This window comes from Tympanuchus pallidicinctus, unplaced genomic scaffold (assembly GCF_026119805.1).
Source record: "Tympanuchus pallidicinctus isolate F22 unplaced genomic scaffold, pur_lepc_1.0 scaffold48, whole genome shotgun sequence".
Taxonomy (NCBI): domain Eukaryota; kingdom Metazoa; phylum Chordata; class Aves; order Galliformes; family Phasianidae; genus Tympanuchus; species Tympanuchus pallidicinctus.
The window spans coordinates 414479-427271 of NW_026294767.1; the positions used below are offsets into that span (position 1 = coordinate 414479).

Genomic DNA, 12793 nt, shown 5'->3' on the forward strand with positions numbered 1-12793 from the left:
CAGAGCACAGGAGGAGTATTTTCTCCCTTCTGCTCTATCAGCCCCTCATACTCACAGGTCTGTTTTTTGAATAAATGATTACCCCAAGATATTAAAGTTTTAAAAGCTATCATATTATAAATAACAGTATCATAGAAAATGGATTTGGAAGGACCTTCAGTAGGCCGTTTAGACCTTCCCTTTCCCTGAAGGCAGAATCAGTTACACTTAAACCAACATAATTTTATCTAATTTCTTCAGAAAGGATCTAATTTGGCACTTAACTATCCCCAAATTTACAAACGATCTGAACTTGCCTTGCAGAGCCATTCCCAGACTGCTGGTCCAACCCCAACGCCCACAGTTTGTCTCCTCTGTAGGAATCTTTTGCATGCTCAAAGTTACCAAATAAAGCACGTCTTTAAAGAGCCTGCCTAAATGAAACCTCTGTGAGATTCTAGCTAGCATTAAATCATAAGCATCACAAGAAGGATCAGTATTCAGTGACTTACCCAACCAGCCAACAGGGAGAAGTGCAAAGTCGAGTGGATGGAGCAGCGTGGAGATTTGGGAACTTTTATATGGTTTCAAAGCCCTGCCTTCTGGGGATGAGTCCTCCAGGTAATGAGCTCACTCTTTCACAACTGCCGTTGTGTGTTTCCTCCACAGACTTGTTTTACACGTAGGCAGTGTGAAGAGACAGCTATTTTTTTTGTGCAGAAAGCATTTTGATCCCTTTTCTGGTTGATCAGAGCCAACGCAAAACTTTCTCTGCGAATAAAGGTCATTGCCTTTGGTTAACACTGTCACCACAGACCCACCAAGGTCTTTCATGCCAGCTAATGGTCTTGCCCCCATTTCTTAGGATGCATTTGTGGCTTAAGACCTGGGGACTGTTCCTATTCTCGACATCTGCCACCTCTTTTTCATCAATGAATTCTCTAAAGCGATTTCCTAGTCATTCTATCTGCTCATGATGGATGGGTTTATTTTTTTCCCATTAAGATCTTCATAGCTTTCATTCTTCCCTCGTTTCAGAGCAGATTATTTCGAATGCATGTTGTCATCCATGGTATGGTTCCCAGCTAGCAAACATGACAGAAGTGGGACCTGAGTATATCTTCATCCACCATATGAAGAGTAAAGGGACTTTTAAGAGCATATGAGATTTATCACAATAGGATGGAACTGGGACATCACACTGGTTTGGATGCTAGGATGGCATTTGAGAAGAATGTTTCAATATAACAGTGAGATGAAGGGAGTTTGTAGTGCATGCAGTGTATTCTCAGAGCGTTATTCCAAGTTCAAAGTATATGAAGTGAAAATAGCTCACTGATGATTACCCTCAGATCTCACAGTGCTGTTCAAATACAATCACATCGTCCTCACCATTCAGGGTAGGGGCAATTTGATCCCACACGGTGACACGTCCCACACAGAGGTGAATTTCATCACATTTGGTCGTCTCAGGTCTATCTTTGTCTCCTCTCCATGGTTTTACCAGAGTACCTTATCACAGCACGCACTGCAGATGCAATCATTACAACAGGCTGAGCTGGTACCCAACACTGCTGGGGCTCCCGGTGTGAACTCGCTGGCTCCAGCTGTGGTGTAACTTCCTCTGCTGATAATCATTTAGCAACTGAAGCACAGAACACCTGAAGTTTAGACCACGCGTTGTCTTCTGCCATAGCGTCACTTCACCCATGCAACTTCCTTTCTTGCCTCATTGCAGGTGGGGCTGAGCTGGTGCCTGGCTGGCTCTGGAACCTGCTGAGTTGTGGTCACCAGCAAGTGATCACCAGCCTGTGATCTATCTGCATCTGAAGCCTCACCCATGCTCTGCTGGCACAAATTGTAACCATGGCCCCACTGAAGGCAGGAGGCAGAATGCTTTCCAGACACAAGATAATCTGTCTGTCTGCTTTCTAGGTAGGATCAGGCTTCGTGGTTACCAAAACCCTTTGGCTGAGGTTCCTATAGCCCTTCAAAGCAGGGCTATAGGAACACAGCAAGGGGGAATAAGCCCCTAAACCCTGAATTTTATAATGCATCCATTAGCCTGGAGAGAACAGAGCAGCTGTGTTCAGACTGAGACAGCACATTTCATTAGGTCAAATATTGCAATGGAGAAAAGCAAACGTGCAGATTCAGGCCAGAGCTTCAGTAACCTTTGTTACAGCCATCGAGGAGAGAGAAATAGGGCACGTAGCACCTGTGTCCAGCACTGAGGCAAAGGCAGCTACAGGTGCAACCACCACGGCCCTGTGTTGAGACACTGCTTTCATTTAAGCAAGCAGTCAGCTTTCGGGAATATACAACCAATTTGGGTGCCAATTTTCCAGACTCAGCTTGCAACACTCCGTGAGTAAAGAAAATCACTTTCCATAGCTGGAGGGGAGACGACCTGCGCCGTGTCTGCACACCAGGCGAGGCCGTCCTGACCTTCCGCCCTGGTTTGGATCCAGCTCTGCAAAGGCTCCAGGAGGTCATTTCACGTCCACGGCTGCAACCTCAGCAGAAAAACGATGGCAATTATCACTGGAGAGGCTCTGAACTCAGCCTGTGGATAGGGAGTGAATGTTTTTCACACCGTAGCAGGATAATTGCTTTCCCCTTCCATGCGAATTGCACAAAGGCTATTTTTAGAGGCAAATGCCATATGCAGTGAAACCTGCCTTGCTCAAACCTCTGGGGAACTACGGGAGAAACGTGCATCAAGGAAAGTGGCCTGGCAGCCAATGTGGGCTCAGCTCCCGCCTGGCAGAGCCCTGGCTCTGCTCCTGCTGACCCCAGCTCCACCCTACTAATTCCAGGCAGTGCAACACCACAGCTGATAGAAGTGTCCTGAGCCTACCCTTCTTCCTAGACAGAAACTGCCACTGTGGGTTCCACTCAGCTCGTGGAGGTGCTGAGCTACCCTCAGTCCCCCAATGGCTTTACAAGAGCTAATCACATCATTAATTACTCAGGTCCCCAGAGTCTAAGATACCTGGAGGTGTGCACAGCAATTAAACTAGCAGCTCCAAATGGAGGTCTGTAACAGTCTGATGCACCATGGAGGTGTCTCAGTACCTCAGTGATCCTTGCTGCTATACTACTTCACTCTGAAAGAAAGGAGGAGCTTTCTTAGAAGCACAGAGCACTGCAGAGCACCTCAGCTCAGCAGGTGAAATGTGACCCTTCCCTCACATCCACAAGGGTGCTCATTGATTTCTATCTATGTAGGGCTTGGAACCTTTGTGCACAGAGAAAACGATCTGCAGTAGCTGTTGCTCTCCTGGATTTCACATCTTGGTATGATTCATGAGCTGCCCAACTGGATCTCCCAACACAGGGCTCACCCCGATGGCTTAATTAGACACTGTTTCGTTAACTCCCCATCTTGTTCTTTATTATTGTGCCTGTCATCACTTCAGGGTGGACACCTCCATTAGCTCATCTCATGAGACAAAAGACTTAATTACCAGTTACTGAGTTTCCTAGTATCGGTCTGTCTGCTGCCATCCCAGTAACTGAACCATCTGCAGACTCAATCTTCCCCAGTCCCACAGGGATGGCCAAGCAGTCTGCACTTGACTTTTTTTCCTCTAGCCTGTTATTCCTTGAGAGACTTCTCTCAGTTTTTTTGCTGTAACACAGCACCCAAGCTCCCCACGATTACTTTAACAGCTCTCAGGAGACAGACACGGCTGAAGCACTGAATTGTCTGTGATTCCACATTCAGAGCTCTAAAATCTCTTCTGTAAATCCACCAACCTTCATTTTCAGGGTTTTTATACATTTTACTTCCAGTTCTCTGAGATGACAGCCAACTCCAGAGCCTCCTGCACTGCCTCTTGGATGCCTAATCCCCAGCCTCAATGTATTCCTAACTGCTGGTGCAGAATTGCTCTGCTTCTCAAGTACAACACAGTGCCTCATTGAAAACCCATTGAGCACAACAGAAACACTTTCCAGGCAGTCAGCACATCAAAGAGACTAATTCTCAATTGCTTCATTCATGCACTGGTGCTCAGGAGCGGACTTGTTGAAGCTAAACCTGCCACCAGCCCTTTCTGGCCCAGGCAGGAGGATTTGCAAATTGCAAAGCAGAACAGCTCCAAGGGTCACCCTGAGTTTGTGCTCAGCTTTGCAATGCTGTTGGTGGGGAACAGGGAGCAGTTGGGGTGCAAATACAGATTCCTGGGCTTCTGGGGAGGGGATGAGATGGTAAAATGGCATCTGCACACAGGCAGGTGCCTGCTGCAATGGGGAGCATTGCTCGCCTTCGGATTAAGGTTGCCTTATGCTTCCAAAAAGACTTTGAATATCCCTGATGTTCAGGTACTGCCTTTGCAGCCTGAACTGCATTTGTTGTTATTTCTGGCAAGACTAAAGCTATAGGGCTTTAGATGAAAGCATTTGAAAAGTACCAGAACAACAAGGAGCTCCCAGGCTTCAGGTGCAGACAACAGGCTTCAGCTGCTAAAATACAAAATGCTGGAAAAAGGGGAGCATTCACTCCCAAAAGCCAAAAGGAAGCACCTGTGCTCTAGAGCCTTCCTGGGAAATTGAGCTCCTGGGGGTTATAAGGACTTTTCTGACACTTCAGGCCCTTCCTCTACCTTTGCATTGATTCATTGCTTCACTGATGGGTGGGGTGAGTTGTATTCTGGTGAATCTGTTAAATATTGTTGGGAAGGCTGTGCAAAATATGACTTACTGTGGAGTTATAGTTCAGCAGTGGCAATTTCGGACTCTTCCTATTGCAAATGGAATTAATTGAGATTGAATAGCAGGAGCTGCAGGCTCTTATGGAAAGACTAATTCTTCTCCAGCTGTTTCTGCATCTGTTTAATGCCACAGATTAATGGAGATAATCTGAGTCATACCTGTGCCAATCTCATGACTTTGATGGCATCATACCACTATACAAAGAGATTACAGGAAAAGGATCAGGTCCAGAGATTATACAAACGTGTTAATCCTAAAACCATGCTGCTAGTTGAATTGCTATAGAAAAGGGAAACATTTGAAGTTCAGCATATGGAGAGCATCTGAATTAATAATGAACCCTGGCTGATAGAAATCCTCCCAAACCCAAGGAGGGGAGGAAGGGGCAAATCCCAAAGCAGCAAAGTTTGCAGTTAGGGGTTGCAAACCAACACTGAAGTGGCAATCATGTTTTGGATGCAATCAGGTGCTGGTAGCAGCAGCATCCCAGCTTCTCTTGCACTGGAAGCCTAGTTGGTGTATCTAATGGATGTGGTGCTAGAGGCAGTGTTGAAACTTCAAGTCACCAGAGCTATTGCAATCATGCAGTCAAACTTTCTGCAGAGGTTGACCTCATGGAGCCTGGTGGCAGCCAGAACAAAGAGGTGCACTGGGGCTGCTAATTGCAAAACAGCAAGAGTTCATTAAGTAATAAGAAGCTTTTAAAATACAGTAAGGAGTCTAAGAGAAGATTTTTATTTTTTTTTAATGCATGATGATGAGGAGGTTTGTATGTTGCCTTCAGCACTGTTAAATCATTGAAACATCTATACTGCAATTTTACAGCTTGCTAGGCTAATAATACAGTGTTTTATTATCTGCAGCTTGTACGCTGCTATCTAATTACCAGTCTGATACAATAAAAATATGCCATGTCTGCTTATTCTCTTCTTTTCCCCTATTCTTCACCTTCCCCTTACTGTGAAGCTCCCTGCTTGCAGCCTGGCATCTGTTTCAAGTTGTTTTCAATGCCCAGAAACACGCATGCATGTAAGCAGCTGGAATGGAGACATGAGTCTTCAGGTGAGCTGCAGGATGCATTGATGGCTTTGGTTCAATACCTGCACTGCTTTGAGGAGCATTCAGACGTTACAGTGCTCTGATGCAAAGGCAGCAATTTGAGCTGAGCTCACAGGCTGCCAGGTCAGGCAGATTCTTTTCTTGGAGAGCAGAGAGCATTGGGAAACGCATTCCGTGCTGCTGTTGTCTGTGCAAAGCTGCTGCAGGAGGTGGTTTATGTGTGCATATGCTGCGCTCTAGTGGCTTGTAGGGCTCTGAGGACATGGCTTTGGCAGTGCTGGAGGATGTGGCCACCCCAGACCTGTGCAGTGACTGTAACCAGTGGTTGGCACCCGAGAGTTCTCCTTAAGCTTGTGAGGTGTTGAGCAGAACTTATCCGTGATGGTACTCCTCCAGATACTTTCTTCAAGGAAAGGCCCTCTCATATGCCTCTGCTGTAGCCCCACATGCACAATGTTAAGCACTATTTTACTGTTGTAGCTCCCTCCTGCTTTACAGCTCTATCTTGTTAATCACTGTTTTCTTGTTAAATTTAATGGAGCAATGCTAATTCTATGCTGCCTAGTGTCTTGGATCACACCTGGCCTATTTACTTTGTTTCTTCCATCTTCTTTTCTCGCCTGCTTGCTCTTCCAACCACACTTCTATATCTGGAGCTGGCCACGAGCTGTGCATTCCTGGGGCATTAGCTCATGCTCCCAAAATGCCACTGTGTGACGGTGCTGCTTTGCATTCCTGGCTTATTAAAGAGAAGGCAGTGGTTTCCCAGCATCTCCCCTGGCATCTCCTCCAGGAGTTTTTTCATCTCCTCTCTCCATGGGAAGATACCTTGGCTCTATTCTAACTTAATTTTCCACTTCTATCTCAAGCTGTTGCCCATGCTGCCAGATCAGCCAGGTACATTGAAAAGAGCCCAGAAAATTCCCATAGGTAACAACCACTGCTGGGAGGAGGTGGATTCTATTGGGGTGTGAGCAGGTGACAACAGAAGCACACATTTTTGACAGGTGTCATCGTGTGAGAGTGAAATGCTCATTCCAGTGCCATGCAGTGAAAGTCTCCCAAGTTGCCCTGCTGCCAAAATTTAAGTGGATCCTCGGTGGTTTTTCCTTCTTTGAGTCTGCAGCTGTGGAGTGTGCTGAGAAAGTGGATTTGGATGCATATTCATGTGCATATAATGGGGTATGGACATAAAAGGCAAGTTGTCATTGGGATCTGCTAATTAAATTTGCTATGGCTTTCAGTGAGTTAGGCAGGTATGCATGGGTTGCATCCAAGTACTGAATGAAACAAGGATTTGTTTAAAGGTTGGGGCAGTGCCTGTATCCAGACGAGGGTAAAACTAACACAAATGTGAATTGCTCACCTCAGTAACAGGGAGGATCAGACCTGCAAGCTTTGGAGCTGAAAAGCAGTGAGGAGTTACGGCTTTGGATCAAAGAATGGGTTTCCATGGGAGGGATGCCACAACAAAGTCACACTGCTTGTGGTTCAGCTAACGATGAGCACACTCAGTGCTGGAGATGCCTATGGTAAAGGGAGCATTTCATTCCCTGCAATTCTTGCCTAGTGAAATCCAATTTTTCACCCATGAATAAACCTTGAGAACCACTTTCATTGCTGCACAAAAGAGTTGCTAGGCTTTCATATTCAGTTGCATTATGAAGCTTTTTATGGACCTCATTCCTGGCCTCAATAATCACATGGGAGGGCTATTTCTGTAGCTCACAACAAACTGAGGTTCTAATGAGCATGTTCAGGAGCTGCCCTCCTTGGGGTGAGCTCCATCTCCCCCAGTGCTCAATGCTGCTGTGGCTCAGCACTGCTCTGATTCAATCCCCACATCTTTACATGGAGTCAGTGGGGAGAACGTGTCTCTTTATGGAATGTTTAATGAGCCAAAATGCACATGAAAGCGTTGATTGCATCTTCAGTGACTTCAGAAAATTAATATCCCCCTTTTCTGATCTGGGCACTGCGTGTGATAAGATGTTGACTCACTCAAAGGCACCACAAGACCCGAGGAAGTTTATCTGTTCCTGGTGCTGCTGGTGACAGCTGAGTTACGCAATGGCTGCAATCAGATGTGACTGTAGATCATCTTTTCCGCTCATATGAGAGTCACTGGATGGTGTTTTCCCACTGCTCTGATGATGCTGATTGCACTGGGATCATGGGATTATTGGGATTGGCAGCCACGCTCCAGAGCTACGTGAGCTGAGGATGCAGGTGGCTCTGGATCACCCACCCAGGGGGGTGATGTGGATTCCAGTGGGAGCTTCTGGTTTTCCCTGGAGGAGCCAGTGTCTGTGTCCAGCTGCACACACAGCTGGACATTATAGTGGGGATGGGAGGTGCTGGCCTAACCAATGACTATGGGTAGAGAAGGATGCGGAGGACTCAGTGAGGTTCCCAGAGCCATTTGTGTGCAAAAAGAGGCCGTGTGTTGGGGCAGCCCCACCTCTGGGGTCCACCAGGAGGTTTCTGGGGCTGGGAGAAGGGCTTTGGAAAGCCACCACTGCTTGATGGTGTCTATGCTCCTCTCTTGCCAGATCTCTGCAGGTGGGTCCATCACTGCCTCTCCAAATACCATTCAATCTTACCATGCCAGGGAGGATTAGACAGGAGGTAATTACACTTACTACGGAGAGCGGACATCCAACTACTCATCCATGAGGATGAGCGAGTCGATGCTAGTCACTGTGAGCATTGCACACAGGGCAGCTTGTACACGGAGCTATTAGGCTGTGTCGTGGGTTCCTCATGCCTTCGGGGCACACTTAGCATCTATATAAAAGGTCAGCTGCCATTAGGGCTCACTGGTCACATCACAACACCGTTCTCACCGGGGAGCTGGGTAAGTCTGCTCTGTGCTGAGCCTCTGCGGCTGTGGAAATGCAGATTTCTTGCTGCCTTTTTACATATGAAATGCTTTGTGGGTAAGGTTTTTAATACTAGTGAGTGTGAATTGCTGCGTTAGTGTAGGAATGTGCTCTTGCTGTGTCTCCAGCTGGGCATCCGACCCCAAGGGCCACTTGTGAGCAATCTGAGGAACAGCTGTTAACAGTAATTGGGGTGCTGTTGGCTGTAGTTTGCTTTCGTGGGTGTCTGACAACATGAAGAGCTGCTTTGGAGTATCAGGGATCGTGGTGCTAGAAGAGCTGTAAGCAAGCTGTGTTTGGCTTTGGTATTGCTGCCCCTTAATTGGCTTTGGCTTTCTAATGAGAATGAACATGGTGATGCTGAAACCAGGCTGTGAGCTTCTGTGTGTTCCTGGTGCTGTGGGGTCAGCAGGCAGTGTTGCCTTGGGTGCTGCTTGTCTCCTGCTGTGGCAAATGGGGTCAGTGGATCTGAGATGCATCTGGGTTGTGGCTTTTTCTCAACATGTCAGCAAGAGGTCCCCAACAAAACCAGAGGGCAAAACCTGAGCTTTGTGGTTGGAAGGTAGCTCAGATGAGGAATTTCTCCTCTGACCTCAAAGATCAGTTCTTCCTTCTTGCAGGTCTAAGTGATGTAGAGTGAGATGAGGTCCAGGGGGATATTTCACGCTGTGTATCTCTGGATGTCCCTACTGTTAGACGTCCCCTTACTGCCATGTTTTTGAGTTATAAGTTACAGGTTGGGTGCAGCTCTTGGACTCCTGCATGGATGGATGCACCTCCAGCACCCACTGGGTGCCTCTCTAAGAGCTCTGCTCTCTCACCTCTCATTCCAGCCCTGCCAAAACCTCACTAAGATGTTGTGCTACCAACAGCAGTGCTTTCCTCCTCTCCACCAAGAGCACGTCTCCATTAAGTGCCCCCAAACACACCCTCTGATGCACAGATGGCAGTCAGCAGTGTGCACCCCACAGTATGTGACCCCCTGCACTCCTCGGCAGCGGTTTCTGTCATCCAGCTTCTCCCCGCAGCAGTGTGTGACCCAGTGCATACCACGGCAGCAGTATGCAACCAAGTGCATTCAACAGCAACAGCGTGTGACCCAGCACATCCCACCCGCCAGGTGTGTGACAACCTGTGTGCCACAGCAGTCATGTGCCACCCAATGCACGTCGCAAGAGGCATGTGTGACCAAGTGCGTGCCCCAGCAGCAGTGTGCAACCAAATTCATCCCACAGCAACAATGTGCAACCAAGTGCATCCCGCAGCAGCAGCATTCAACCCGGTGTGTGACCACATGCATGCCGCAGCAGCCGTTCCTGACCAAGGGAATCCACCAGCAGCACAGTGCGACCGTGTGCATCCCGCAGCACTGCGTGACCACATACACCCCACACCAGCAGTGTGCAACCAGATGTGTGACCACGTGTGTGCCACAGCAGCGTGCCACCAGGTGTATCTCGCAGCGTTACGTGACCGCTTGTGCCCCGCAGCAATATGCCACCAAGTGCATCCCACAGCAACAGTGTGCAACCAGGTGTGTGACCACGTGTGTGCCTCAGCCATGTGAGACCAACGGTGCAAGCATCTGTGTCCCGCAGCAGCACCAGTGTGCCACCAAGGTTGTTCCACAGCAGCACCAGTGTGTCACCAAGAACATCCCACAGCAGCAGCAGTGTGCCACCAAGGTCATCCCACAGCAGCACCAGTGTGTCACCAAGAACATCCCACAGCAGCAGCAGTGTGCCACCAAGTGTGTCCCACAGCAACAGTGTGCAACCAAGGGTGTTCCACAGCAGCACCAGTGTGTCACCAAAGGGATCCCACAGCAGCAGCAGTGTGCCACCAAGTGTGTCCCACAGCAGTGTGCCACCAAGTGTGTTCCACAGCAACAGTGTGCCACCAAGGGTGTTCCACAGCAGCAGCAGAGTGTTGCCAAGTGCGTCCCACAGCAGTGTGCCACCAAAGGGATCCCCCAGCAGTGCCACTGTGCTACCAAGTGCATCCCACAGCAGCAGCAGTGTGCCACCAAGTGTGTCCCACAGCAGTGTGCCACCAAGTGTGTCCCGCAGCAGCACCAGTGTGCCACCAAAGGAATCCCACAGCAGCACCAGTGTGCCACCAAAGGGACCCCACAGCAGCACCAGTGTGCTACCAAGTGTGTCCCACAGCAATGTGCCACCAAGGGTGTCCCGCAACAGCAGCAGGGTGTTACCAAGTGCGTCCCACAGCAGTGTGCCACCAAGGGTATCCCACAGCAAAGTGTGACTCAGTGTGTCCCACAGCAGCCTTATCAGTCAGGTGGAGTAAAAATTTCAAGCCATTCTAAGAAATACTGCTCTGCATCCAAATGGCCCTGGTAAAGAGGAGCAGGGAAAAGGAGGGTCCATGGAAAACCAGTGAGGTATGGCTTTGGGGCAAAGTTATTTATCTTCTTGTATCACCTGAAAACTTATTTCTATAGTTAAATTCTGCGTTATCTCTGTTTTCCAGTCCTTTCCCTGTAGCTCAGTTCTGTTTTGGGCCAAGGTGAAATATTATTCCCTGCATTCCAGATATCTGTGGCTTGTTACTTAGTCTGCTGCAAGAAGTAGTTTAGTGGGATGTTACTGAATTCTCACCTCACTGAAAGGAATAGTTTTAATAGGGGAAAAAAAGTAGAAATGCCAAAGGAATCCCTCTGATGACAGCATCAAGAGGACCAATGGAGTGGCCAACAAGGGCTCTGGGCTCAGTCCTGGCCTCAGGAGATGATACCCAGGCTGTTCTGTATTCCCCAAGGCTGCACATTCTCCAAAAGAGTCATTTTTGCTCACAGATTTGGAAGCCAAATGTAAATTTGCTAAGCAAAATGTATCTGAGTCTCGTTCCAACAGCCTTCATTACAGGAGGTGGCCAGCAATCCCTGCTGACTCCGCACTGACTTCAGCGGAGTCCCCGAGCGAGGCAGGATCTCTGGTCAGAGAAGTTGGTTCTGCTGAAACTTTGTACGTGAAAATTTTTTTTTATATTCACTTGGTTGCTTTGGTTATTGTGGAAAACAAAGCCTGAAACAAAAGAAAGTCTTGGAAATCAGACTGAAAGCTGTAGCACTACTCCTTTATAAATGTTTGAGATACCGAAGTGATAAACTATGTTCTTTATGCTGCCTGAAGATGTGTACTCTGCATTGTATTGAAAACAAACTATATATATGTATACTTATGATATACATATATATATACCTAAATAAATATAGTTCTCTGACCTCAGAGTAAACATTTTGTCTTTTTGCCCTTTGGTGGTTCTTCTTTATTACAAACATTGTCTGTGCAAAATACAAAAATCCTATGGCATGCCCTATCATTAAGAGAATGAATCGGAGGCTGTTCACGCCAAGCAGCTGATGCCTTTTGGGAGAGCCAAAACAAGTGATGCAAGAGGAGCTGGGTGTGACCCAGGCTGGGACGCTGCCTTGAATCCTGCCTGGTTCTGACCCACTTGGTGACCTTGGGGTGCCATCGTGGGCTGTGCTGGGGGATGAGGGTTGGCTGTGGTCGGAGTGGAGCAGCTGTGTCCTGTGGGGTGCAGGGTGTGATGGGAGCTGAGATCCCACCTCCTCAGAGGGCACAAGGAAGATAACTGGGGATGGAGCACGAGTGGCACTGACCACGGCTCTTCTCTCCTGTGTGGAGCTAAGGATGATCTTGCAACCCAGTGCTTTGCATTCCTTTATGGGAAGACCATCACTGCAGGCTTTGGGGAGACTTCACACCACTGTGACTTCCCTGTAGGAATTGGAATGACCACAAAAATCAGCCAAGTTGCAGAGCTCATCCCATGGGGTGGAGTAGCCATGAGAGCACAGAGCTCAGATTGAAGCCTGGCGCTGGCCCTGACTCATTGGGTGACTGCAGAGCGGTGTGCCTCGATTTCCCCTGTGCTTAATTGGGAATAATAACAGCCCCCACAACTCTGCCCTGCGCTACATTGTGCGTCTCCCCGAGATGAAAGGATTTTAGAGGACTTCCCAGATGCTAATTAAGAACGTTTGGATGACAGAGCACGATGCTATCATCGGGTTAGTATTTTGTTACCTTACTGGAAACACTAAAATATATATTAGGATTACTTGAAGGCTACCAGACCTAGTTCTACAGTATGAACTGGATTTATGG

The 12793-nt window shown here is 48.0% G+C and overlaps 1 protein-coding gene across 1 annotated transcript; it reads left to right on the top strand.

The window, feature by feature from the left end:
* The first annotated feature begins 4615 nt into the window (after window positions 1-4615).
* LOC128090543 (keratin-associated protein 10-4-like) lies at window positions 4616-11433 on the top strand. Its single transcript, XM_052702941.1, has 2 exons — window positions 4616-4624; window positions 9473-11433. The coding sequence occupies exons 1-2, from the start codon at window positions 4616-4618 to the stop codon at window positions 10997-10999; spliced, it is 1536 nt and encodes a 511-aa protein (XP_052558901.1). The 3' UTR covers window positions 11000-11433.
* Window positions 11434-12793: the final 1360 nt, after the last annotated feature.